Source organism: Athene noctua, chromosome 1 (assembly GCF_965140245.1).
Source record: "Athene noctua chromosome 1, bAthNoc1.hap1.1, whole genome shotgun sequence".
Lineage (NCBI taxonomy): Eukaryota > Metazoa > Chordata > Aves > Strigiformes > Strigidae > Athene > Athene noctua.
Genome location: NC_134037.1, coordinates 69,714,864 through 69,739,401, shown reverse-complemented (window position 1 = coordinate 69,739,401; position 24,538 = coordinate 69,714,864). Strand labels below are relative to the sequence as shown.

Here is a 24,538-nt window from a genome sequence, read left to right as displayed (position 1 = left end):
AACGAGAACACTTGGGCTGTAACGGAAACCTAACCTGAGAAACTTGGAAAAATTAAGGAATCAAAAATTACAGTGGGAAATGTAGCTATAGAACCCCAAACCCCTTAATCTGTATAGTGATGTAATATCAACAGAACAGTTTTATGTTCCATCGTAAATTAAATACTGTTTTTGAAGATGGGAGCTTTTCTTCTTCTTCTCATGATGTCACTGTAGGGTGGAGGATAAAGCTCACTGTTTTAACAGCACATTTTGCAAGAGGCTTTTTTTGCCACTGGCAACCCTGAAGCTTCAGTCATCTCCAGAAGAATGGGTGACCACCTGAAACAATTCTTCCAGGAATTCTCTGAACTAGAACATCAGTAATTGGATTCTATGGAAGAAACTTAGTGTCATGAAGGATGAAGAAAAATTGTCATTGATCTAGAAGTTTTTGCTTATACGAGAAGTATAGATACAAATGCTGTTCCTACTTTTAACACATTACAGTTTTTAATGGTTTATAGATGAAGTGACATGCACAAGGCAGTTCTGAACTGCTGTCGAGGCAGTCACTGAACTAAACTAAGGCTATAGTGCTGAAAATGTAGTTATTTAACTTTATTAGAGCAGGTAATCTCAGCGAAATGATGTCAAAAGGAGTGCTCTGCTACTGAAATTCAGCATAAAAATATGCTTTTGCAAGGGCAGAGCCAAAGAGTGCACAGAATTTTGGGTTTTTCGTTAAGCACTTTGATTCTCCCATTACTTTTATTAAAGGATGCTACAACATCTGTTACAGCAGACCCTAAATGACCATGGTGTTTTGAAAATACTGAAATTCAAAGCGGATACAATGTATGTTTTTGCAAATATGGCTGAAGTTTTTCCTCCACACTCACCCACAGATCTGGGAAGTAAGCCTTCATTAGAGACAAATTTATATAAAGTTAAGGGGTGTGTACACTCTGCAGAGCAGCTCTGTGCCTCCTCTGCAGCTTCCAGTTGCAGGTATGTGTGTGGTTCTCTCATGCGGCTGAGTGAAATCAGGGTACAGCCTTGCAGGGGGAGGGATGCAAAACCAGGAAGTGGCAATTATTTACCTGTGTATCTTTTTGTACAGAAGGTAGTTTCTGTGCTGTACATACATTCACTGTTTACAACCAGCTTTAATTTTGTGTTTAGGTGAATAACTATACCACTGAGTGAGGTAAGGAAATCAAATGCCGATACTTCCATAAACTTATTGTGAATGTATTTCTAAGCCCTGTACACTATAAACAATGAGCCCTACAGCATGACTGGTTCTTACTCTTATGCCAGGATATTTATGTAGCTAATCTCCCTATTCTATCTGTATTCCTAAAACTTGTTAAAATTTTTTAAAAAATCAAATAATCCAATTACAAATTTTTATGAAGTTTTCTGTAGTTTAGAGGTGGTCCACTTTTTCTATTTGTGGATCCCTACAAAACTTGTAGTGGGAGTATTCTATGTAGCAGAAGCCTGGCTTTTCTTGGTCATGCTGACAATGGGCACTTGCAAACTATGTTTTCTCAGGCTGAAATTCACTGCTATAGGTTATAGGAACAAGGGTGTGTTACAGTTCCTTTGCTGTTGTTGAAATGGAAATTGAGTACACCGAAGAGGGAAGATGTGTTGATATAAATGTAGAGTGTAGATTACAAGACTCATTATCTATGCTAGGAAATTGTTAGTGGTTTTGAGGTATAAATTCTGCTTGCTGGTTTAGTCTGTAGTGACCACAAGTTTCTATGTTAGAAATCACAGAATTGTCTAGGTTGGAAAAGACCTCGAAGATCATCCAGTCCAACCATTTACCTAACATTGACAGTTCCCAACTACACCAGATCCCTCACTGTTATGTTGAAATATGTAATATGTGACAGGAACCACATAAAGATAATGGTCAAGCCCCAGAGAAATGACTTGCGGACGTCTTTTATGTTCCTGACTGCTTGCAGACCACAGCACTGGCCAGTAAAACCTGGGGGTTTTATGAGTCCATTCTTCTTTGGTTGTGAGTGAAAATATACATATATACGTATGCAGCTATGAAAACATAATCCCTCCCTAGAAACAGAATGTTTTCAATCTGATACAGGAAGCCAGTGAAGTGATCTTTCCAAAATGCCACTTTCTTGATTTGTTTGTTGTGTTTTCAACCAGAAATACCACTTTCTAGAAAACTGGTAAATGTTGCTTAACATTTTGAATTTCCAGACTGTCTTAACTGTTACTCTGACCACAGACCTCTTCCCAGCTCTGTGTTGCTTGACCTATATGGTACTTCAGAATACAATATGACTTGTATAGTGTCTCTGTAGCTTGAATTGAATGTGAACAGGAAGATTTTAGTGATGAAAGATAATGAAAATACAACAAAGTGCTTTAGGCCTGTCTGAGGAGGACAGAAAACAGAATTTGGATGACAGAAAACAATTTGGAGGCAGGTTAATTATCTAAACTCATATAATACCAGGCATTGAACATATTTCTATGTAAGATGCTGGTGGTGGTATGTGTATTTTTTTTTCCTCACATGTTTTTGGGTTTTTTGTATATGAAATTTCTGTTTGATTATAGATCTGCTCTTTTGGGGGAAAATTCACATCTCTTCCTCCAAAATGCTGAATGACACAAATAAAGGAAATAAGTTACTGAGACCCCATCATATCAAACCTAGGTTTCTAAAAGGACTTAGAAATGCTTCAGAATATACATGTATAGTGGTACCTACAGCTAAGCAGGTGTCTAAATACTTCCAGAATCCGACTTAAGAAAGAGGGCAGAGCCAGAATCTGTAACCTGATCCCAGACTCTTTTCTTCAGGAGCTCTTGAATGTTGGACTTGGAGCTACTGATACCTTTCTGCCCTCTTTCCTTTGGTTGCTGACCATTCTGGGCACCATATGTTTCAGAGATGTGTTGGTTCCTACCGAAGTCTGGGGTATCAGCCCTAAGGAAGGGTTGAACAAAGGAAACAGCATACGTCTGGCCAGTTCCTGCTAAATCGAATTTGCAGCTTTTACAGGCAGGAAGTCACACTTGGATAGGCCATGTGGTATATGTACTTACAGGTCTTTTTGTGGTGTTTTTCCTTGGTTCCAAAATATTTTTAGATCATTTTTAGTTGAGTTTATTGTAGTTTAGTTTCACTGAATTATTGTGTGCCTCTTGTTTTGCAAAGGTTAAAATTTTGAGCTAACATGCCAACCTTATATATAAATTGTGTCAGGAGATTTTACATAATTGATATTAAGAAAAATGCTTGAGGATTTCAGGTAATGTACAGGTCTGTAAAGCTGTTATGAACACAACACTGTTGTGGCAATTATTGCAGAGGGGTGGATACTCAATTACATGCTTAGTGGAAGGAAAGATTACTAAAAATATTGATGGAAAGCTTTAGTGAAGTTTGGTTATTTACTATGTGTATTCTTTAGTAGTTACTAAGTAGTTATCCGATGGTCTCCAAGTAGAAAACCTTTTTGTGAGTTTCATCAACTTCTGTAGCAGTATAGTGCATTAACTATATATGTATGTATGCATGTATGTATCTCAAGCTGTCTGGCTTGAAGGAGGAAGGATTTTACATGTGAGCAGAGTTTAGTTAAACATCCAGTCCTTGTCCTAGGTTTTCAAGCAGACTGCTCTCACTGCCTCTGCATTTCAGAATTTCTATGAAAGCTGTTGCAGAATAAAAACCCTGACTCTGGAACATTTAATAGAGAATGGAAGTAATTTTTATGTTACAGATTAGAAAAGTGCTATGTCTTTGGACACATCTAGCTGTCAAATGTTGTTGCTAAAACAGTATTTTCCATATTGTTGAAACTTGTCAGATATAGTTTATATTTTCCATGTTCACCAGCAGTCCTTTAGAGTTTTGTTGTAACTTTTTCCTTTAACTCTCTTCATCCAGCAAAGGCAGTAGCATATCAGGTAGTTTTGTTCTGTGTCTAGTCACGCTCTGATTCTGGCTCTTGTGTCCTAGCACCATCTGCGAATACTCTAGGAGATGTTTCAGACCAGGTTTTGATGACAGTTATTTGAGATTTCAATAAAATATTTTAAAGATATCTTTTCAATAATAAGATTCAAACTTGACTCAAGCCCTCTGCAATAATGTCCTTTTAAAGTCACATTTCAGTCATCCTTTTTATGTATTTCTTTTTTATAATGGTTGTTGAGGTTTCCTCCTCGTTCTCCCTCACTTTCTCCTAAGAAATTTGTCTGGGGTGTCAGAATCCAGCTAGGACCTCCTAGTGCTGGAGGGATGCTGCCTGTATCCTCGCTTGCACACTGGCAGGGCATGGAGCGAGACAGCGCCGTGGTGGCTGGGGGCTATGAGGCATGAGGGAGTTCTCCCCCCAGTCACGAGACCCTTAAGAGGGGGTCCAGCGTATGGGACCTGCTGCCCGACCTGCTGCCTGAGACCCCTGCCCTGGCGCACGCAAAATGGCGGTGGTCACAGTGCATCTCAGGAGTTTGTGCGACATCAAGGAGTATAATAAGACAGGAGTCTTCCAATTCCATCAATATCTATAAAAAGTGTTGTTTTTTTTTTTTTTTTCCCACACAAATTTGGTCTGTATGCACTAACATATTCTGGGCTCTCCATTTGCATGACCCACAGGCATAGCTGTGTCAGACTGGCATGTTCCTTCCCTCTTGGACTATCCACAGGTGAGGTCTTAGAGCATGCTGTATCTTTAGAGTGCATGGAAGTGTCAAGGAAAGATCACTTTGTTGGTTTTTTGGTTTCCGCGTCTCAATTGCTTCAGGGAACAAAGTGAACCCTAGGATAATTAACAGAATCTGCCATGTGGTAGAAGTTACTGGCAAGCTGTTCACCAAGCAGAGTGACAACACAGCTCAGAGTTGTCCTGTAGCTTTGTGTTCAGAGCCTGCTCCTCCCTTTGGGCAGCTCTGCTGAAACTGATGCCCTGACTGATGCTACTCTGCAGGTAACTGTTCTGTCAAATGGCCTGCCCAGAACAACGGCATATTTCTGTACCACTGCTGGCAAAGCACAGCTATTTGTGTGTTTGGAAAAGTCCTGTGCCGGGGGCTGGTGTGTGTGTGATGCTGCTGGCTTGACCTGGGAAACTTCGGTGGGTTCTGTACGTGCCAGTGCTTCTTGCTGTTAGCAGCATGAGTTGTGTGTTGCTTATTTCCACGCTGAAATAAATTTAATTCTTTTGGATCATTCTCTTACCAGACAGTTTAAAAGACAGCTTTCCAATCTGTAATTCTGTTTTGAACAGTATCACTGTGCTTTCAAGGTGCCTTTTAAATGCTTTCAGGTTATGCCTAGCCTGCAAGTTTGCAAACTCCTGCATCAGTTTGAGATCTGAATTTCTTGCTGTTTCTGCCACTCGGTATTTCTTCCTAAAGATGGAAAACCTGGAGCAATAGTTTTTTTAATGGTTTTTCCTTTATGTTTTAAAGGGAACGAGAATAAACTTTTAAAGCAGAGAACAGATTTAAGAAAAAAGTATGTTGTTGCTGTTCTTATCAACTTAGTGAAGATGCCACGGAAAGTGAAACATTGCTTTTTTAACCTCTTTTAATACATAAGGAAGGCTTTACAGGGACTTTTAAAAAATGAAACACTGTAATAGCCTATCTAAATTATTTTTGGTGATCTCTTTTTAGAAGCGAAAGAGAAATGAGCTTCCAGAGTCTCAGCTCTTAAAGAGGTGCCATTACTGAATATTTGTTTCTGTCCAGAGGTTTACATTACACAGTAAAAATCCCTTTATCCTCTTTCTGTTGCTTATGTTTTGCTTCACTGGTGTGTGTGGTATCAACATTTTAGTAGTTTCTCCTGATTCAGTGTTTCTAGGAAAGCAGAATAGATAAGTTTTGAAAGTCTGATAGGAAAAATAAAGAAAAAATTAACAAGTCTGCTGTATTTGTCATGAGTGCAAAAATTGAGACAAACATAGTTTGGTTTCCTTTGGGGGTTGCCTCTGCAAGTGGAACTGTTGTTCCTTTCACTTCAAAATGTTGGTGATATACGGGATATTTATTTGTTTTTCATGCTTCTAGCTGAGTTGCTTGCCTCTTGAGGTTTATAAAGAGAAGCCTGTTGCTTTCTTTTCTGTTCTATCATCCATTGCAGGCAGTTCAGCTCACCCTTTATATGCCCAGAGGTTTCAGATTTTTTTAAATTGCTGAATTTATTGGGAACATAGAATTGTAAAGTATTAGCTAACCTTTAAAAGTACCATGTTGCTGTTTATCCATGGTTTGAGAAGTAAATGGACATTTAAGGGTCACAGCCTGTTTTCATCATTCAGGAGACTAACCTTCTCATTGGGAAATAATATACAAAACTCAGACTTATTCAGGAAGTACTTTGGTTTTACTTTAAAGTAGCTAGTGACAAGTTTGGGCCATGTTCTGGCTTAAAACCTAAGTGTTCAGTTTGTGCCTGTTGAAGTCAATTGTTGTAGAACTACACAAATCTAGCATCAGCATCTGACCCTTTATTTACTTATTTTTAATCAGCTAAATCTTACTTCACTAAAATATGTTTTAATTCTTGAAATCAACACCTGATGTGTCTACATCAAATTATGTTATCTTGCATAAAAAAAATCCAATTCTGTCTGAAATTAGACTGTGAGAATCTGGAAGCAGAAACCATCTCTTTTTGCACATCAGGAAAAGGTATTTTAGCTTATGGACAGACAAATTATTATTTTTGTTCTTATTTTAGAATGGTGTAAAGTTTACATGTGCATGTATCTTCCTTTGCTTATTCTGAAACTGATGTGACGTCTGTACCGTAGAATAAGAACACTGCTAACAATTATGTTGTTTGGAAAGGTAGTGTGTGCCCTTTCTTTTGGGGTTGTGTGTGGAGAGGCTATGTATTTCTGTCCAATCACTTTTTAATCACTGTATTCTTACAGCATTTTAACCCTATCTTTGTACTGTAGTTTCCTGAATGAAATCAACTGAGAAGCATTGGTGTAGGCAATAGCAATCTGAAAATTTTATAAAGACTGGAAAACTAAAGTTTGCTGCCTTTCATTTTGTTTCTCAGCTCCAGAAGAAAAGGATACAATTAAAGGACAGTATGAAAAACTCATGGATGCTTATGGCTGCTTAGGAGAGCTCCAGCTTAAATGTGGTAAGTGACCATCTGTATGGCTGAGACTGTAAAATACCTAGACAGTGCTAAAAGACAACAAGAAGTGGCTAAAGCTGTCTAATTCCTTAACTTGTGGAAGCTAATTGCACCTTGTTATGTACAGTCTGGAAAAGATCTGTTTCTTTTTCTGTGCTGTGCCAAAAGAATATCCCTAAATGATAGTCTAAGAATTTCGGATTTTTTCTTGCTTTTGTTTTGTCTGACATTCTTAGCTGCCTAAAGATAATTACCTTTTTTTTCCCCTATCACATTTGTCCAAGGCAAGCTATGATTTCTTGCTTTTTTTTGAAGGATCATGTTTAAACACTGGTTAATCATGGTCATCTGAGCCTGTAGTACTACTGATTGCTATAATGCCCAGTTGCCTTTAATTGGGTAATTCAGATGGATAAGGATTTGCAGAAACAGGTCTTTAACTTTAAATTAATATAATAAGGAATATTTATTGTCATTGCTGTAGATTTCTCCACAGTTTGGGAATCTTGATTTAGCAAAGGACTTGCTATTACACTGCCTCCAGGAATGTTAATGGAAGTAGCGTGTTTAAGGAAGAGAACTGTAGTCATTGATTTGAAGGTAATAGTACCTTACACAGCAGGCTTCAAATTCACTGATGAAAAAGATGCATTAAAACAAAAAGCACAATATGCCTTGTTCCCATGGTGGTCTTACAGTAAGCTTTAATTTTGACTTGAAGGCATGACAAGACTTGTTTTCCATATAACTTGATGCTTGGTCAGGGAATCCACCAAAGGCAGTGGTAATGTAAACACTGGTCTATTTAGACCAGTAGATATAAGTGTGCCATTTTATGGCTTGAGTAATATGACTTGAGATTGATATGAAGAGATGACTGCAATCTGAAAGATTTCCGTGTCATAATTTAAAACTGTAGGCCTATCTAGTCTTTTAAAATGAATGTCAGCTTTTTGTTTGTTTTGTTTCTTGTGGAATTAATTAGGCATTTCTATGGAGATTAATATCAATTTGTTAATGTAATTAAAAAAGGAGGGCTTGTGATTAGTTTTTCTTGGCACTTGGACCTGTTTTTCTTCATAGGAGTCTAATGAGTCTGTTGTAATAGTAAAGGAATGTAGCTATTGAATTTAAGCTCTTCAAGCTACAGATGACGGTAGTTTCTTGTATGTGATGGGAACTAAATTAATTTGGTTTTAGCCTTCATATTAAAAGGCGAATGATTTCAAATGGGGTGTGAAATATTCTCAGCCTTATTTTTTCTCATTTCTCCTTTTATTTCTGTGTTTCCCATGTCCTTATTTCTATTTGAACAACACCTGCTTAACTTCAGTGCCTTTAAAGTGTGAGGTTTTTCCTCTCTAAGCTTTGTTACTGCACTTCTGTCTTGTTCTATCATTGCAAGTCCTGGTACAGGTCTTCCTTTGGAAAGGATTGTTAAAAATTTTATTGGTAATTGGATAAAAAAGTTAACTACTGGGGGCAAACTTCTAATTGTGATTGATTGAAAATTCAGGAGGGTCATGCTGTAATGGTAAGCAAACATTTTCTGTTGCTGAACATGTTTAAAAAGCAAAGATGGTCATGTGCCTGCTGTCTCACCCTTCAGGAGGTAGCCCAGGTTTATTTCACAGCCTCAGATCTTACATATAAATAAGTTCCATCCCTTTAGCTGTTGCTTACATAAAAGATTTAACACTAGAAAAAAATGCAATGTAACTTTTTTTTCTTTTTCATATAATGTATTTTAGCAGCTGCAAAGAAGGGCGTAATTGGCCAGCTCTTCACTGAGCATCTGTGATCACATAGACTTTGTTCAGGAGTATCAGTATTTTTTTCTTTCTGCAGACCATAAGTACTAAATTAACTGAAAATATTTGTGAAAGTGCATTCCACTGGGATATTAAAAGAGTATATTTATAGAGCAGAAGGGGAGACTTTTTTTCAAGACATGAAAGATGTCTCTGAGCACTTTAATTAATCTGTAAATATCACTTCTTAGGAATCCAAATAAATCACATTGTATGTCTGCCAGAGTAGATAGTGCTTTTCACAAGAAAGTAGACAAAATATGTGAAACTGACTCACCAAGTTAAATGTTTCCCACCAGTAATAACCTTCACTTCTATGTACTTATGTCTGTTAACATGACTCACTAAGTTCTTCTGCTTTCTTTTGTGAGATGGATGGCAACAGAATGAATTGTACAGTGTTTCTGAGCTGTATCTCAGCCAAGATTTTACTGCCAAAGAAGATCTAGCAGTGGCAAATACATCTTAAGCAGACTGTTAAAAGCGCTGGCTTTGCAGTGTTTGGTTTAGACACTGAAGTCAGGGAGGGGTCCATATATAAGTTATTATTTAGACACCATCACTACGTAGGTTGTTTAGTTTAATACTAAACTGTATTTGGGGATGCATAATTAATTAATTTGACTGTGTGTACGTTCTCACTCTTGTACATACACAATGTGTAGTTGAAAGGAAGAAGTTTCAAAGGCAAAAGGGATAACTAAGTACCTGTTTTCTGTTCCTTTAGAACATTTTCTAATAATGTGATTGGCTTTAGAATGGGGAGAAGGAGTATCTTTGAGATTAAAACTGTAGTTTGGAAAACCTTGGTTCTTTTCATAATTCTGCTATAGATTTCCTTATAGATTTTCAGCTAGATGGTTAGAATCTTTTCCTCGTGTTCTGTTGCTAATTTTGAAGGCAGATGAGAGGCAAAAATACCTTCCAAATTGTGTTTCAGTGGACTATAAAGTGAAGTGAAGGTATGAGTGGAGTGGAGATGGAACAGTCTGAGGGAATATAAGACAATGGCATGACTGTGTTGGAATGGAGAAAGAGCAAAAACTGAAGCAGATTCATTTTTAAAAAGAAAAGGCAGTCTTGAGTGAAATACTTACAGCTAAGAAGGACAGAATAAGAACTGAATATTGCCTCCATTTCACTGCAGGTCATAATAGGCGGCACTGAAGTCATCCCATAAACTTTAGGGGAAACAATTGTCTTGAGTCATGTGGACAGGTTAAATACAGAAACTGCAGCTTATTATTGTAGGGCGTGACGTACCAGAACTGTGTTTCCTGTTCAACTTGGATTAAGGCAGTTGGTTTCACAAGAGCTTTTGAAAAAATTGATGTAAGTTATTCTTGTCTTGATTTTATGCCAAATATTCTCCATCCTCTGTCTCCCTTGTGCAACCTGATAAAAGGGCATTCAGCACATATCGCTGTGAGCAAAACATTTCTTAGATTTATTTCAGAATATTCTTTACAGACAGTTGTGGTGATTTATAGCTGTAATGGGGCAAAATAATGCTCTTGGTCACAATGCATGAACATATACCTGTTTATCTGAGATCAAAATTTGGTCCATATAAGCTTTGAGAGAATTTTTCTTTCTTTAGTACTGTAGATTGGTCTTGCTTTTTCATAGATGTGTTGCAGATGTAGATGTTGCATAGATGTAGAAAGCATGACCAGTAAGCAACACTTCACTTCTTTCTCTAAAATTATTTCAGAGACTTCTTTAAATCATTCCAAATTGCATCCAAAGGAAATGAGGGACATTTCTACCATTGTGATCTTCAATTGCAGTTCTTATGTTCCTAAATCACTTTCATCTATGTATAAAGTTTAGAAAACCTAATATGAAGCAGGATTGTACTTTAAACCACTTGTAAAAGAAAATATTTTTGTTTTCCAAGGTGGGAGGCCTGGTAAGTAGTCTACAGCTGATGTGGATGTTGGTACACAGTGAAGTGTAAGAGCCAGACCTGGAGCCTTGATAGCTTCCGGGAAAAAAGTTTTCCATTTTTTTGGTTGCTTGTTGTTGGCCTTAGTGCTGGCCTCATTCATCATGCACTTCACAGCTGTCAGCTGAATATAACGTCCTTTCTGCTGCTGTAATGCATGTGAAATCAAGGGAAGACTACCATATGTTTTTCATCCAGTGTACTTCCATTAATTACTTTTTTTTAATAAGAACTCTTGGGCTCCTGTTTCAAGAAATCAGACTGGAGTTTGGCCTGTCCCATACTCCAGACCTGCAGAGAGCTCCTGAGAAGAGGAACCCTCCAAAGACTGGCTGCAGTGGTAGTACTGGCAGGGCCACTGACTTTAGGGAATTGATTTAGTGTTAATTTTCCCTTTGATCTTGAGGCTGAACAGCTAGCATGTTAAAACTCAGCTTCCTGATTTATTTGAGCTTACATTTAAGGGGTAACTGCTCATTTTACAGCTTTAGTATTTTTTTTTTCCATGTTGCTGTTGATGTCCTGGACGGAAAAAACATAAATACTTTGAATACTGTTTAGCTCCTTTCAAAGGTTGTAACCCATAATATGCTTCCTGATGATGCTGCCAGGTGGATTTGGCTGGATATCTGATGTATTTTTGTTGTGATTGGCGTTAGTGCTTCAAGTACTTCAAGTGCTACCTGTATAAAAACAGTTTCACTGGAAACTTGAAAGGAAGAGTGTTTTTAATATTACAGAGTTGGAAATGGTAGTGAGCTGCAGTTTTGAAAAGTTCAGGCTGCAGGGATTAATGGAATAGTCTTGATTGTTTTAAGGGGAAATACCTTCTAGCTTTAAGGAATGTCTGAGTGTTTCAATTTGATCTATTTCATTGAAGTTGTGGTATTTTAACAGTTTGCTCAGCAAAAACAATGTAATTTTTTTAAAAAAATCCTCTCTTTCTTGTGCCGTGGCCTCACAAATTCACCTACCATAGGAAATTCCATGTTATGTTGATAGCCGGATTTTTGTGTTGTTTTTTTCTTGTTTTGTTTGTTTGTTTTTCTTTTTTTGTGGGGGTGGGTGTAGTAAACTGGGAATGCAACTTCTTGCATTCTTTTGTGAGATTTACTGGATAATAAAAATGAATTGTTTAGGAACTAAAAGAATTCTAGTCAACTAAAAATGTTATTTTCCTTACAGTGAATGAACAATTATGAAATAACTTAGTATCTGCAATTTTTGGAAATGAGAAAGTTGATTTTATTTTGCTTTTTGTAAAAATCACTTGCTCCAGTAGCAGCATCATCCATCCTGACTGAAGCAATTTAAGCGATTTCTACCCTTAAATTTTAGTATATTTAGGTAGGGTGGTGGTTGATACAGCTGTTTTCATGTTAAGTATCTATTTTCAACAGGAATGATTATGGCTTGTTGACATTTACATACCAGAAAAGAAACCACATTGACTGTTTAAGGTTTAAATTTAGAAGTAAATGGACTGATTTTTTTCCTTTAATATATCCATAATAATAATAATCATCATCATCATCATCATCAGACTTTCAGTGACTGGCAAAGAAGCAGAAGCATTTTTCCTTTGGTAATGCTAGGTTTCTGCCATATTAGGTACTACTTGGATATGTAATGTTTTTGTTTTATTCCTTGGAATAACATTTTCAGTCTGACAAAATGCCTAAGTGAAAGTTTAAGTGGAGGTAGCACGTTATCATTTCCATCACAAACTTGTCCGATGTAGTTGACAATATATTTAAAAGCACTGGCAGCCTGTGTTGAGGGGAAACATGAGAAAAAAGGTTTGGGATTGAAAGAAGAAATTTCTAGAAATAAATTGATATTGCTGACAAAGAAGTGGAGATGGGGAAAGCTTTGTTTCACTGTTTATAGCTGTATAGCTTAGTGGTGGGTAATTTCTTGGACCTTAATGGAGACCTAGTTAAAAAATGAATGGTGGAGTAGTGTTTTGGTAGCATTCATTTTGCTGTGGAAAGTTCCAAAAGGGTGAAAGGATGTTGGGAGCCTTACCTCTGCCTAGGACCCCATGGCTACATTTTTGTGAATAAAAAGGGGGCAGGGCACAGGCTTGAGCACTGTCAATAGGATATTGTGATTAGCTCCCTGTGCCAAGACTGGCATGGGCATCGGGCAAGGATCTTCCCCCCGAAGACAGTGCAGTGGTAGCCTGCAGCTGATTCCCAGGAACACTGTCCAAATACCACCTGGGATGAAGGGGATATGGGGATGGGGCTTGGGCCTTTTTTCCAAGGTGCAGAGTCAAGAGAGATTTGTGTTACGCTGGGGTATTGTACAGTTTCTGCATTCTGGCTGTTTTGTAACATATCCAGAACGATTTAAGCCAATCAGAGAGGTTAGAGTTGATCTGAAGACCACCTCAGCTTGCAAAGCCGTCTAGGAGGACAAAGTGGCAGAGCAGGCTAGCTTTATCATAGCTTGAATTTATTTGTCTCTTCCTTTTTCTCCAATTTTCTGGGCTGTAAGTGTGAACTCCTTTGCCAGCAGGCCTCTGTTCAAAGGCATCATGAAAAGTGCATGAAGGCTGCTCCATAATTTGGAGTACTGTAAACAGACTTACTCTGTGTGTATAGAATCATAGAATGGTTTGGGTTGGGAGGCACCTTAAAGATCATCTATTTCCAACACCCCTGCCATAGCCAGGGACACCTTCCACTAGACCAGGTTACTGAAAGCCCCGTCCAACCTGGCCTGGAACACTGCCAGGGAGGGGGCAGCCACAGCTTCTCTGGGCAACCTGTTCCAGTATCTCGTAACTCTCATTGTAAAAAAATTTCTTCCTTATATCCAATCCAAACCTACCTTCTTTCAGTTTAAAACCATTGCCCCTTTTCCTGACACTACAGGCCCTGATAAAAAATCTCTTTCCTCTTTCTTATAAGACCCCTTTATGTATTGAAAGGCCTCAATAAGGTCTCCCCAGAGCCATCACTCTTCTCCAGGCTGAACAACCCCAACTCTTTCATGTGGAACCCCACTGCACAGTGGCAGGAAAGAGTATTGCAGCTTCAGAAAGCCATCAATCTGGTGCTTCAGGGACAAAGCAGTAGCTTCTTAGTTGTGATTTCTATTTTTGAGCTCATTAGCTAGTGATTTGGGGGAGTAGAGATGCTGGACCTCTGCATGTGTAGATGTGTCTCCCGTTTTGTGGATGAGTGAGTGGAGGGGAGTAAAAAGAGTCTATAGTCTTTGTTAAGTGATAGCAAGTTTCTAGGTAAGGCAAAACTGTGTAGTTTTGATTGGCTTTTCTCTTGTGCTTTATTCCTACTCACTGCTGCCTTAAAGAATTGCTTTGTTTAGATCCAGTTGTTTTCCAGTGGTTACAAGCTCCTTGAAGGACAGAGCCACAGATAACAAGCCTACTGTTACTAAATTTTTGTTCTTTCTGGCTGTTTTAATGTTGACTTTCTTATTCAATCTCTTCTGAACCCTGTAGGAAAGTTTAAGATCACTGAAGCCCGCGAAAGTGCTTTTATTCTTTGTCTCAGCATCTGAGCCAGCCAGCTCTCCAAGCCTGTCACTACTGGTTTTCTGTCCCTGAAGCTGACTGATAGTAAGGCATATTAATAGTGTTTCTATACCTTGCTTCCAAATTCTCATGAGTGAAGTTTACTTTGAGCTGATCAGTTTTGCATGGTTTCACCAAAGTCACAGAAGCTATTAGCTATCCTGAGAGACAGCTAACTCCTCCAGACCCCTTCCGGAGGGTGCAAGACAGTATTTAGTGAAGTATGAACTATCGTGGTGATAACTGATGTATCTCCGACTTTTAATCCTCTATAATTATGCACACTCATGTGCAAAGGAGGAATAAACTGTCAGGTTTTATGTATTTCTAACCCTTCACTATGGTGCCATCTAGAAAAGTACAGAAGATGTCCTTCTTAAAAACACTCAAGAAGGAGAACACAGTATACCCTTGTTACAGAAAGAAATGTGATGAACAGAGCTTTTTAGTAAATACCACCTACACTGGCCTTTATGCAAAACTGAAGTCAGCAGAACAGAATGAATAAGATCTAATCTCCCACCTTGTCCTGCCATTCCAGTCCCAAGTGCCTACGCAAATATTCTGGCCCTGCTGAAAACCACCTCTAACTCAAGTTTCTGTAACCAGCCTGTGATCTGGAAGCAAGGACTCTTCTGCTCATATTTCAGAAAAAAACCCTAGTTATTGCATGAGAGTTGTCTGCATTTTTGGATAGTGGGCCACCGTGGAGGATTGAAGAGCGATCCTACAAAGTGTTCCCTTTTGCTGTCTGAAGCTACTGTCCCAGATTTTCACTGTGCCCTTAGCTGATTAGCTTACTCTTGGCAGGTCAGCTGTTGTTTCTGCTATGCTAGAGCAATAAATGTTGGCTCATTTCCATCTTTTCTTACTAACTGGAGTGAACAGGATGACATTGTCTCCATTAGAGGCCAATTTAAGTGAATCAGACAGTTTCTTCCTAGAAAAAAAGTGTTTTCAGAACAATTATTCTACTGTTTCTTAATTACTCTATCATTTCAGAGAGAATCAGCAGAGGTTGAAATTCTGCTTTGTACGAGATCTGATTACAGTGGTGTTCTTAAGCATCAAAATTTATCTTTTAGTTTTGGTGCCCTGAAGTTCAGCTGCTTCATAATTTTACACTTTGCTTCACAGCCACGAGAGCTGGAATTCTTTTAGTGATCACTGAGGTTGTCATTTAATCATGTGTATTCTTTTATGACATAAAAAGCAAAAATCTCAAGAATTGGTAATATTGAAACTTTCCTAATGGCTGAACACACCCAGCTTCAGCTGAAACTAGTAAGAAATCTGAATGCTTCATATCTTTAAAATTCAGAAGTCAGTTGAAAAATCCATGGTGAAGAATACACGTTATCTCATAAATGACCAGTCTTTTATCTTTCCCTTCAGTGAAATCCAATGAAAACTGTATGTTTTGTAGGGTGGTGAAATTTGATTTTGGGTAGTGTCCCAACACCAAGCTCATTGTACTTCATAAATTAAGTGGGAAAAACACACTCTAATGCAGCAAAGGATGGGAATGTGTAAGTATTGTGGAATATTATGCAATTGCACTGACCTGAGGTCAAAAGGAATTCAGAGATGTAAAGGAATATAGTCAGTCGTGTGCTTCTCATTTGCATTTACTTCCATCTGAAGCAAAGATGCTGGCCTCTGCTGGAGGCCTGTCAGCATTGCATGTGACAGGACTGATGTGAAACAGCATAGCCTGTGTCCACCTGTAACCCTTTTGTAACTATCTGTCACCTTCTAGGTAACACTCGGCTGCACTTTCTGGTCCTGGTGACAGGCTGTACGTCGGTGGGAAAAATCCTGGATGCTGAAGTTTACAAAATTACTGCAACAGATTTCTGTCCTCTCCAGGAAGAAACCAAGGAAGAGGAGCGTGTTACTGCCTTGAAGAAAATACTGAACTCTGGGATGTTCTATTTCTCCTGGCCTAACGCAGGCTCAAACTTTGACCTGACTGTGCGGGCTCAGAAGCAGGGTGATAACCACTATGAATCTGGTAACTCGTTCTTCTGGTTAGTACTGCATGTTATACCAAAGTCTTCTGTCATCCCCACCTGTATCTTACTGGTCAAACATTCTCAGAGGAAAATGAATACAGGCATTTCAGGTGCCCCTCCTTTCATTTCTTTGTCATGTCATTTTACAGGGCATGTAGCCTTAGTGAATTCATGGTAAACCTGGGTGAAACAGGTAACTTCTTTTTAATTAAAATTAACCTGATAGTGAAATGCAATTCTAACGATGACATTTTGTGTTTTTAAGAAGGAAACATAATATATTGCTCATAGTACAGAAACATTTTTTTACATGTCACAAATAGTTTCACCTGCAGTTCTTTTTCAATAATTTGCTTTAAAAGTTATCTAGTAGAAACCTGCTCTTGAACTGTTCATAAATCCCATCATCTGTATCTTCTGTTTCTTAAAAGTGTATGTGGTTTAAGTCTGTAGTTTAATGTTTCAATAACATGCCCTGGTTTTTATGTTGAAAGCATCAGTATGTTTACAGCTCAGTGTAAGTGTGTAGTGCACCGAATGAAACTCCTGTGGTAATACACTGCTCTGTACTTACTTTCTTGGGCTTACAAAGCAAATAAAAAGTATTTATTGTTGTGGTAAGTATTGGTTGAGTGGAAAGGAAAACACACAACTCCGAGTTTTGTCTCCTCTAGGTGGGTTCACCATTGATATCATTCAGTTTGTTTGCTTTACAGATTCTGTCAGAATGCCTGAATTCCTACACCCTCATTTTTGTCTTTTTAAACAAAAAGGTAGTCACACAGGAAGCACAGCTGTACTGAAAATAAATGAGGATTATGTGATGTAGGTGGAAAAAACCTGGCAGAGTTAAATGTGGGTGTGCTGCTGAAATGTGTGATAAGTCTTGGGGCCCAAAGTAGGTGAATATTAAATAAGCAAAAATGTTCATAACAGATGATAAATAAACATGAAAGAGCACTTCATTCAGGCTAAATAATCTTTCTAGCTATGATGTGATTTTGACTGGTAAGATCTCGTGTTTTGAGTTTAACGCGGGAGAGAGATACATAAAACTTGCTTTCAACTGTGCTAATTATGCATCCCTCTCAAAAAGCTCGCCAAGCATGTCAAGTCGGACACATGGCACAAATTAGCTTTGTTCCAGTGATGAAAATCCTAAGGGATTTCATCCCTTAGGTGGCAGTATCCCTTAATAAAAAAACAACCTTTAAAGTAACTCTTCTTACCTGTACTGTCTTTTGAAACTTTTCTTCATGGAAGAGAAGTATTTGAACTTTCCTTTTTTGCTGTTTCTGGCTAATGTAGAGTAACCCTTGAAGAGGGGTTATCTTATATCTTATACATCTCTTATACATTGTAGAACAGGGATGAATGGCGACAACATCACATTTAGGGCAAAAAGACGTTCCAAAGAAAATTTACCTTTAGGCAATCATGTGATATGGGAAATTTCAGACCAAACGATAGATTGTTGAGAAGAGTAAACAATGAATAAATAGTTACATGATGAAAAGTGTCAGATGACCTTAGTTATATGAAGCACAAACTGCCTGTTAAATGAACTGCAACAACAAAAAATTCTACTGGAATTTGTCTGAGTGAGGATTTCCTCTGTGAGTAGAGCTAGGAGAAGGAGGTGGAAGAGATACCAAAAACTACATTACAGTGCTTTTTCAGTGACATATTTAGTTTAAAAATGTAAGAATGACTTGCACCTCTACCAGAGGAATGCTGTACTCTAGAAGAACAACTCTTTAGGGGTTTTGCTATATCTTGTAACTCTTGTGCAGATCTCCTGTTGAGCAATAAATGATAATAAAAGGGATCTTTTTGGCCCTTATGTGTGATTAAAGATGCATTTTGAAAAATGAAACAAAGAAAACCATCATAAGAGAAGAGACAAGCATCACTGTTAATTGACATGATAGGTTTCTTGGGTTGTTGATCCTAAAATAAGTTGAAGGTTTTCAATTCAAAAAGAATTTTTATAAAGAAGATATTCCTCTTAATTTTAGTAGCACTTTTTTCCGTACCTCCATTGACTTATGGGTCCAGTCTCTGTTTGGAAAAAATTTCCTGAAAATCTTGGTGGATTTTTGAAGACTCTTCATCCTGTAGTGACTGCTAAGGTCTGATTAGTACTGTTCAAAAAGTAATTAGCTTGACAACACTGTAATTTGTGAAGAAGATTATTAAACATAAATGTATTTCTGGAGCTGAAAGAGGTGACATTTACATCTGAATGGATAAGACAGAGTTACAAGATACAAGGAGAGCACCTTGGTGGTAGCTGTGCTATTAAAATTTGCTATGTTCTGCTCACTGTAGTAGTTCACAGGATTTCTTCCTGATATTTCCTGGATTTGGATAAAGCAAAGGTACAACAGAGAAAGGTCAAAAAACATTAATTGCTTAAATTAGTGGTTGTTGTGGGGGGTAACCTATTCCTGTCTGTCTTATTTTTTTCAGTAATCTATCTGTATGTTGTTGAACCTTTCAGGAACCAGCTGTTGCATGTGCCCTTCAAACACTACCAGGTGAACTGCTCTGACTGGTTGCTGAAAGTGATCTGTGGTGTAGTGGACATTCGCACTGTTTATGCTTCCCACAAGAAGGCGAAAGCCTGTCTCATCTCTCGCATCAGCTGTGAGCGAGCTGGAGTCCGGTTTCACATTCGAGGGGTCAATGATGATGGACATGTGTCTAACTTTGTTGAGACAGAGCAGGTAAGCTGATGTATCCAATAGCTTTGAACAATTCAGTCCACTCAAGTTTAATCGGGGCAGAATTTCCAACAAGAATTAAAGGAGTTCAGCAAGCATTTTTTCCAAGAATATTTAGAATACTATTGCGTGACAGATGTATTTGTTCTTGCTCATTAAGCATTTCTTTGCAATCTGTTCTTTTTCTGTGTTTCTGACTTTTCCATGCAAACAGTTTTCACTAATGCTTTCATTTTTTATCCTGAATGTGGAAGTCTAGCCATTTTGATAATGTAGTGAAATAGTCATGGGTTTTTTAAGCATTCAGGGAGCTCTGTGTGTTAATTCACGCAAGATCAACATGTATAACAATAAGTTTCTCAGTTGCCTGAAACTTGCTTAGAATTATCAGTCATGAGGCCTGTGTATTAAACAAAAGAATGTTTTCAAATCAGTTCCAGAATAAATCTCACACTTTTATACATTCTGCATACATTTTAAAGTACATTTTTTCTAAAATTCATCATATTTGCCATGCTATAGAATGCTGGAGAAAAACTAGTTAGAAAGATTTTCTGTAAAGTAATGGTCTCTACACTTCATTTCTCTTTCATCCATTCTAATTATCTCTGTTAGTCCATACTGCCAGGTTTGCTGGGCTAGCCATTGAAAGTCCCGTCCAGTACAGTGGCATAACTGTGTCTATACCGATCTTAAAGAATTTGATTAGGGATGCTGGAGGTGATTTTCAGCAAAGACGAGAGCTGAGATTTGCTTTTGGCTGAAAGGAAGATGCTTAGAATCATACAAAATCTTATAATCAGAAATACTTGTGTTTCAAGTTACTCTTGTCTGCTTTATTGGATTGAAGCCATCACTTCTTTGTACAGTAAGTTTTTCAGCTGTAAATGAGGGTGATTATTAACTTACTGCCTCGGAGACCAGTGAGGACAACATTTATGGAAGGTAGGTAGTGTATGCTGTGCTATGGTGAGAACTCTCAGCGCTCAAATATATAGTTCTATCATCTCTGACTAGTAAAGGGAGAAAAATCATCTTCTCAGAGTCAGGCAAATTCCAGTGCAACTCATTTTGGAAGAGACTTTGCTTTATATGCCCTTTGTTTTGTGGGGGATTCTCTCCAGTGAGAGGTGGTATGACACAGTTTTTACACATACATGGTAAAAACCTTATTTCCAGCTGATTCTGGGACAAAATATATGGGTGAGACGCATTCCGCAGACTCCCTTGGTTGATACAACCAAACAAAATAACAGTCAGTTGGTTTTATTACACATGGTTTAGCTTACTACCTTGAAAGTGAACAAAAAGCAGTGGACCCTGAAGCATCTGAAATTTTCTGTACCAGCTGAAATGAGTGCTCTCTCATTCAAGTATAATCACCTTTTCCTTTTTGAATAGAAGTAGTAATTACTAGCAGTCAGACCCATCATACAGAAATGGATGTCTCTATAAGCAGAATAGATAAATGGCTGGTAGTAGTTTTCAATGAAGGATAAGGATCTGCTCCTAAAATATGGTTGCTTTCAGTGTCTTCTGGGCATATCTACAAAACTGTATGTAGTACAGATTGGTTTTGTATGTGTTTTTGTATGCGTGTGTATGTGGCTATATGTGTAGGTGCATATACAGTGGAAGTAGGTTGCTTATGTGATACTCATAAGGGAAGGCTGGTGAGACACTTCTATGTGATGCAGTGAGTGTACCACAGAGGTACTTAAGCTAGCTGCATCATTACTTGTGCCAGAAGAGTTATAGCTCTGTCACTGTAGGACTGTGATGAGGGTGACATCCCCCCTCAGAAGCGCCCATACTTTAGCACTAGTGTTTCCTTATGGCACTGCATGAGTGTAGTGATTCACACTCAGTGCTGTCCTTTTGGTTATCCCACTGCATGAGGCAGGCATGGTTTCAGGCACCTGTTTGTGCAGAATCCAGCAGTGTTTGGGTACTTTCAAAATTTCCTTTAAGATATTGCCTTGATGGTGCAGCTTTAACCTCTTCACCTGGTTCTGCCTGAGATACATGTAGAGCTACTTTAGACTTCACAGTGCTGCACTGCTCAGCAGAACGCCTGGAGGAGTTGCAGAGATTCCCCAGTCTGCTGGTGAAGTTTGATCCCCAAGACATGCTCAAAGCATGCACAGTGTTACACATGTGACTTTTTTGTTCGTGTTCCTCCTTTTTCTGGTTTGCCTGCATTTGCAGTAGATTGGCCTGGCAGCTTTTCACTTAGTGTTCAGGCTTCCACAAATTCTACTTGTTGGATGCCAGACTATTCCCCTGCAGTGCTTGGGTCTCTAATGGCAGCCTCTGAAGTCTCTCTAATAATTCTCTTTCGTGCCTCTGTTTCAAAGCAACTGCAAGTCAAGTCCTGCAGCATCTCACTCAAAAGTGGAATTTTCGCTTGGAATTTGGGAACAGAAGAAGGGACATATGCCATTTTAAGTAATAATTTGGTACAGTCTGCTATTTTAATTGAGTGCCTTCTCATGAGCATTAGTGCAAAGTACGTTACTCAGGATTTGAAGAATGTTCTCTTGTTGAAATGCAGAGGAAAGAAAATGTTAGAAAGGGTTGTCAGCTCTCTTTCAGATCAGTCTCGCATTTGCGGCACTGCTCTTAGCAGTTGTCTAATGGGAAACAGTTCAGCTATCCTGCTCACTGGTTGGGTCAGAAGTAACTCATTCTATTTAATTATATTCCTGGAGTACATTATGTTGCAGATGACTAGCATGAAAAATAAGATGGCCTTTGCATCCAAGCAGAAAACTTGGGGATTGACTCCTGGTGAGTGGCAACACAGTACTTGGTTGCTAGTGCTTCCCTTGGCTGGGGCTGGGTCAGGCTCTTCACAGGAACTGCTGTGTTTTGCTCCTGTTCAGCCAGTGGCGGCTATGAAATGGCTGGGCTGGAGGCTTTTGAGTGTTTTGCAGTTGGGTAAGCAAAAGTGCAAGAGTGAAATGGTTATAGGGTGAAAGGCTTGAGCGGGTTGAAAATTATAATAAGGGTTTGCAGTTTTCAAGTATCGTGTGTTTTTTTGTTTGATTTTTTGTTTTGAAAGGAGAAAAGAAGGTTGCTGTTGCTAATGGTGATAAACACTAGTTTTACCAAGTTGCATGTCCTAAGAAAGCAAAGTTGGGCGAATCACTGGGATGCCTGAGATCCAGTTCAAGCTGGCATCCACTTACCATTGGGAAGGAAGAGTCCTAGAATAAACTCTCTCCTACTTTCATAGTAGACTACTGACTAATCGCCTATGAGGTAATATCTTGGCTGAATAACATTTTGTTTCCATTTGCTGCAGCCTGTACAGTATAATGGCATGCTGGCTGTGTGCTTTCATGGATTAATAGCACCCTAGGATTCTGAAAAGCCAGGACTTTTTCCCCCTTTATAGGAACTACTTCTTCTAACATTTTTCTGTTTTTAGAAGAGGGAGAAACAATTAGTCTTATCTCCAGGCAGCTCTTTTATGCATAGATGGTATGCTTTTGTCTCCCACTGAGTTAGCCTTGTGGCATTTTAGCTCTGCAATGAGTCATTTTTTGTGGGCTCACTTAACTGCTGTGACTCACAGTGTTTGAGAAGAAGGGGGAAAAAAGTTAAATATCTCACTTCACTTTTGCTTTTCAAAAAAAAAAGCTACTAGTAAATCTTTCAAATACTTGATCATTTGGCTTGCATCTTTACAAAGAAAAACGAAGAAAGAAAAAAGGGTAGGAAACACTTAAGGAAAAACAAAATATGAAGGGAAGAGAAAAAAGTTTTTTTCTGAAATCCCTGTAATGTGTACTTCCAGATTTGCTGCCAGTGTTTTTTAATGGGATGGTAGCCCTTTCTAGTTGCAGTGTTGCAGTTAACCTTTGAATAGTTTTTAAATCAGCCTGTTTTCCAGTGATAGCTTAAATGTTTCCCTTCACCCTTTCTTCCTCCCCTAGTAGTCCCTTAAAGTTGAGACTGTATCGCATTCTTTTAATTCTTTTCTGCTGATACCGTTGAGAAACAAGCATGCTTTCTTCATGTAGTTTGTGTGCCTGTCACTGTTTACATTTCAGCTCCTCCCCCAGTTATCCTCCACAGAGTCGTGCTAAACTCATTAACATCTTAGTATGTGACTTACAGGGAACAACTCTAATTTACCAAAGATAAATGAATGGTTTCGGTTGTTCCCCCTTCATGGAACTGTTCAATAAAGAAAATGGAAACCTCGACAAGGCATTAAAAGGAAACGCCTTGAATTTGGATTAACCTTCTCTTGCTTCCAGTTTAAGAAAAATATGTCAGGCATGGATTAAGAAAAATGATCCCTATTTAACAATAACTCCTAGACCATGTTGGATATCTCTCCAGGAGAGGAATGGATGCAATCATGTGGTTAATTTATTTTCTGGATCAAGTTTTAGTATGGCCCCAGGCAGAGCAAAGAGGATTATTTTGGCAAATACATCCTTGGATCCTGTGGTCTGAGCTAAAGGGACTCATGGAGAGGTATGTTTAGGCCATCTGTTATCCCTGCTCTTTGTGGGTTGTGTGGCAGAGCTGGGGATCCCAGAACAAGCCATGTGAGTATCCATTTCATCGTGGACTGTGTGTCTCTGTGGGCACCTTGAGTCTGTAATGAATTTTGCCATTTGAAGTTGTGAGTGGATAATTATTTGCTTCTAATGAAGCTGAGTGACGAAGATTAGTGAATAAATTATTCCAAGCAATGAATGGGCACAGCACGCTGGGCTTAGAACACCAGCTGGTTGACATAGATGTTTACTTCTTGTTCAGAAGCAGTATGAGTTTGCTTCATGCTCAGAAGCTTACTAGCAGTATGTGTGCGTGAAGCTTGTGTTACCAGGAAAGGTCCCTACATCACAGGAACAAGATCTGGCCCTATCCAACAGAAGAGAAAGATTGAAAAACGTCCTCTTGAATTGTCAGCACTATCACCCTTGATCCTGGAGTCAGAGAAAGAGACCACAAAGAGTCTAATACAACAGAAGTTGAAAGAAAAACATGGCAAATTCTAACACCAGAGGTTAGAGGACAAGCAGTCTATTATCAAGGCGAGGAGGTCCTTCACATGGGTTGAGTATCCAGTTGCTACCAAGTTGTGTGATGGAAAACTGCAGGAAAGTGTCTGAAAATTCATTCAGCTAACTGGATTGGATTGTTCTATGGGCCAGACCCTTTGAGATTAATGAAGTAGTACTCAAGTGTTTTGAGGATTTGCTAGGAATGAACATTCTTGCTGGGACAAGGCAACAACTTGATGTCATATTGGACCTAAGACAAAAGGATAAGACTCCACAATAGTTTTATTAAGCCCAAAGACAAGAGATTTAGCAGTATGTATCAA

At 38.6% G+C, this 24,538-nt stretch overlaps 1 protein-coding gene across 1 annotated transcript in view; it reads left to right on the top strand.

Moving 5' to 3' along the window:
- Positions 1-24,538, top strand: part of SYNJ2 (synaptojanin 2) — a 69,208-nt gene that overhangs the window by 3,537 nt on the left and 41,133 nt on the right. Inside the window, exons 2-4 of the mRNA XM_074896503.1 lie at positions 7,061-7,147; positions 16,207-16,477; positions 18,966-19,191. Coding sequence (XP_074752604.1) covers positions 7,061-7,147; positions 16,207-16,477; positions 18,966-19,191 — 584 coding nt within the window. The remainder of the gene's footprint in view (positions 1-7,060; positions 7,148-16,206; positions 16,478-18,965; positions 19,192-24,538) is intronic.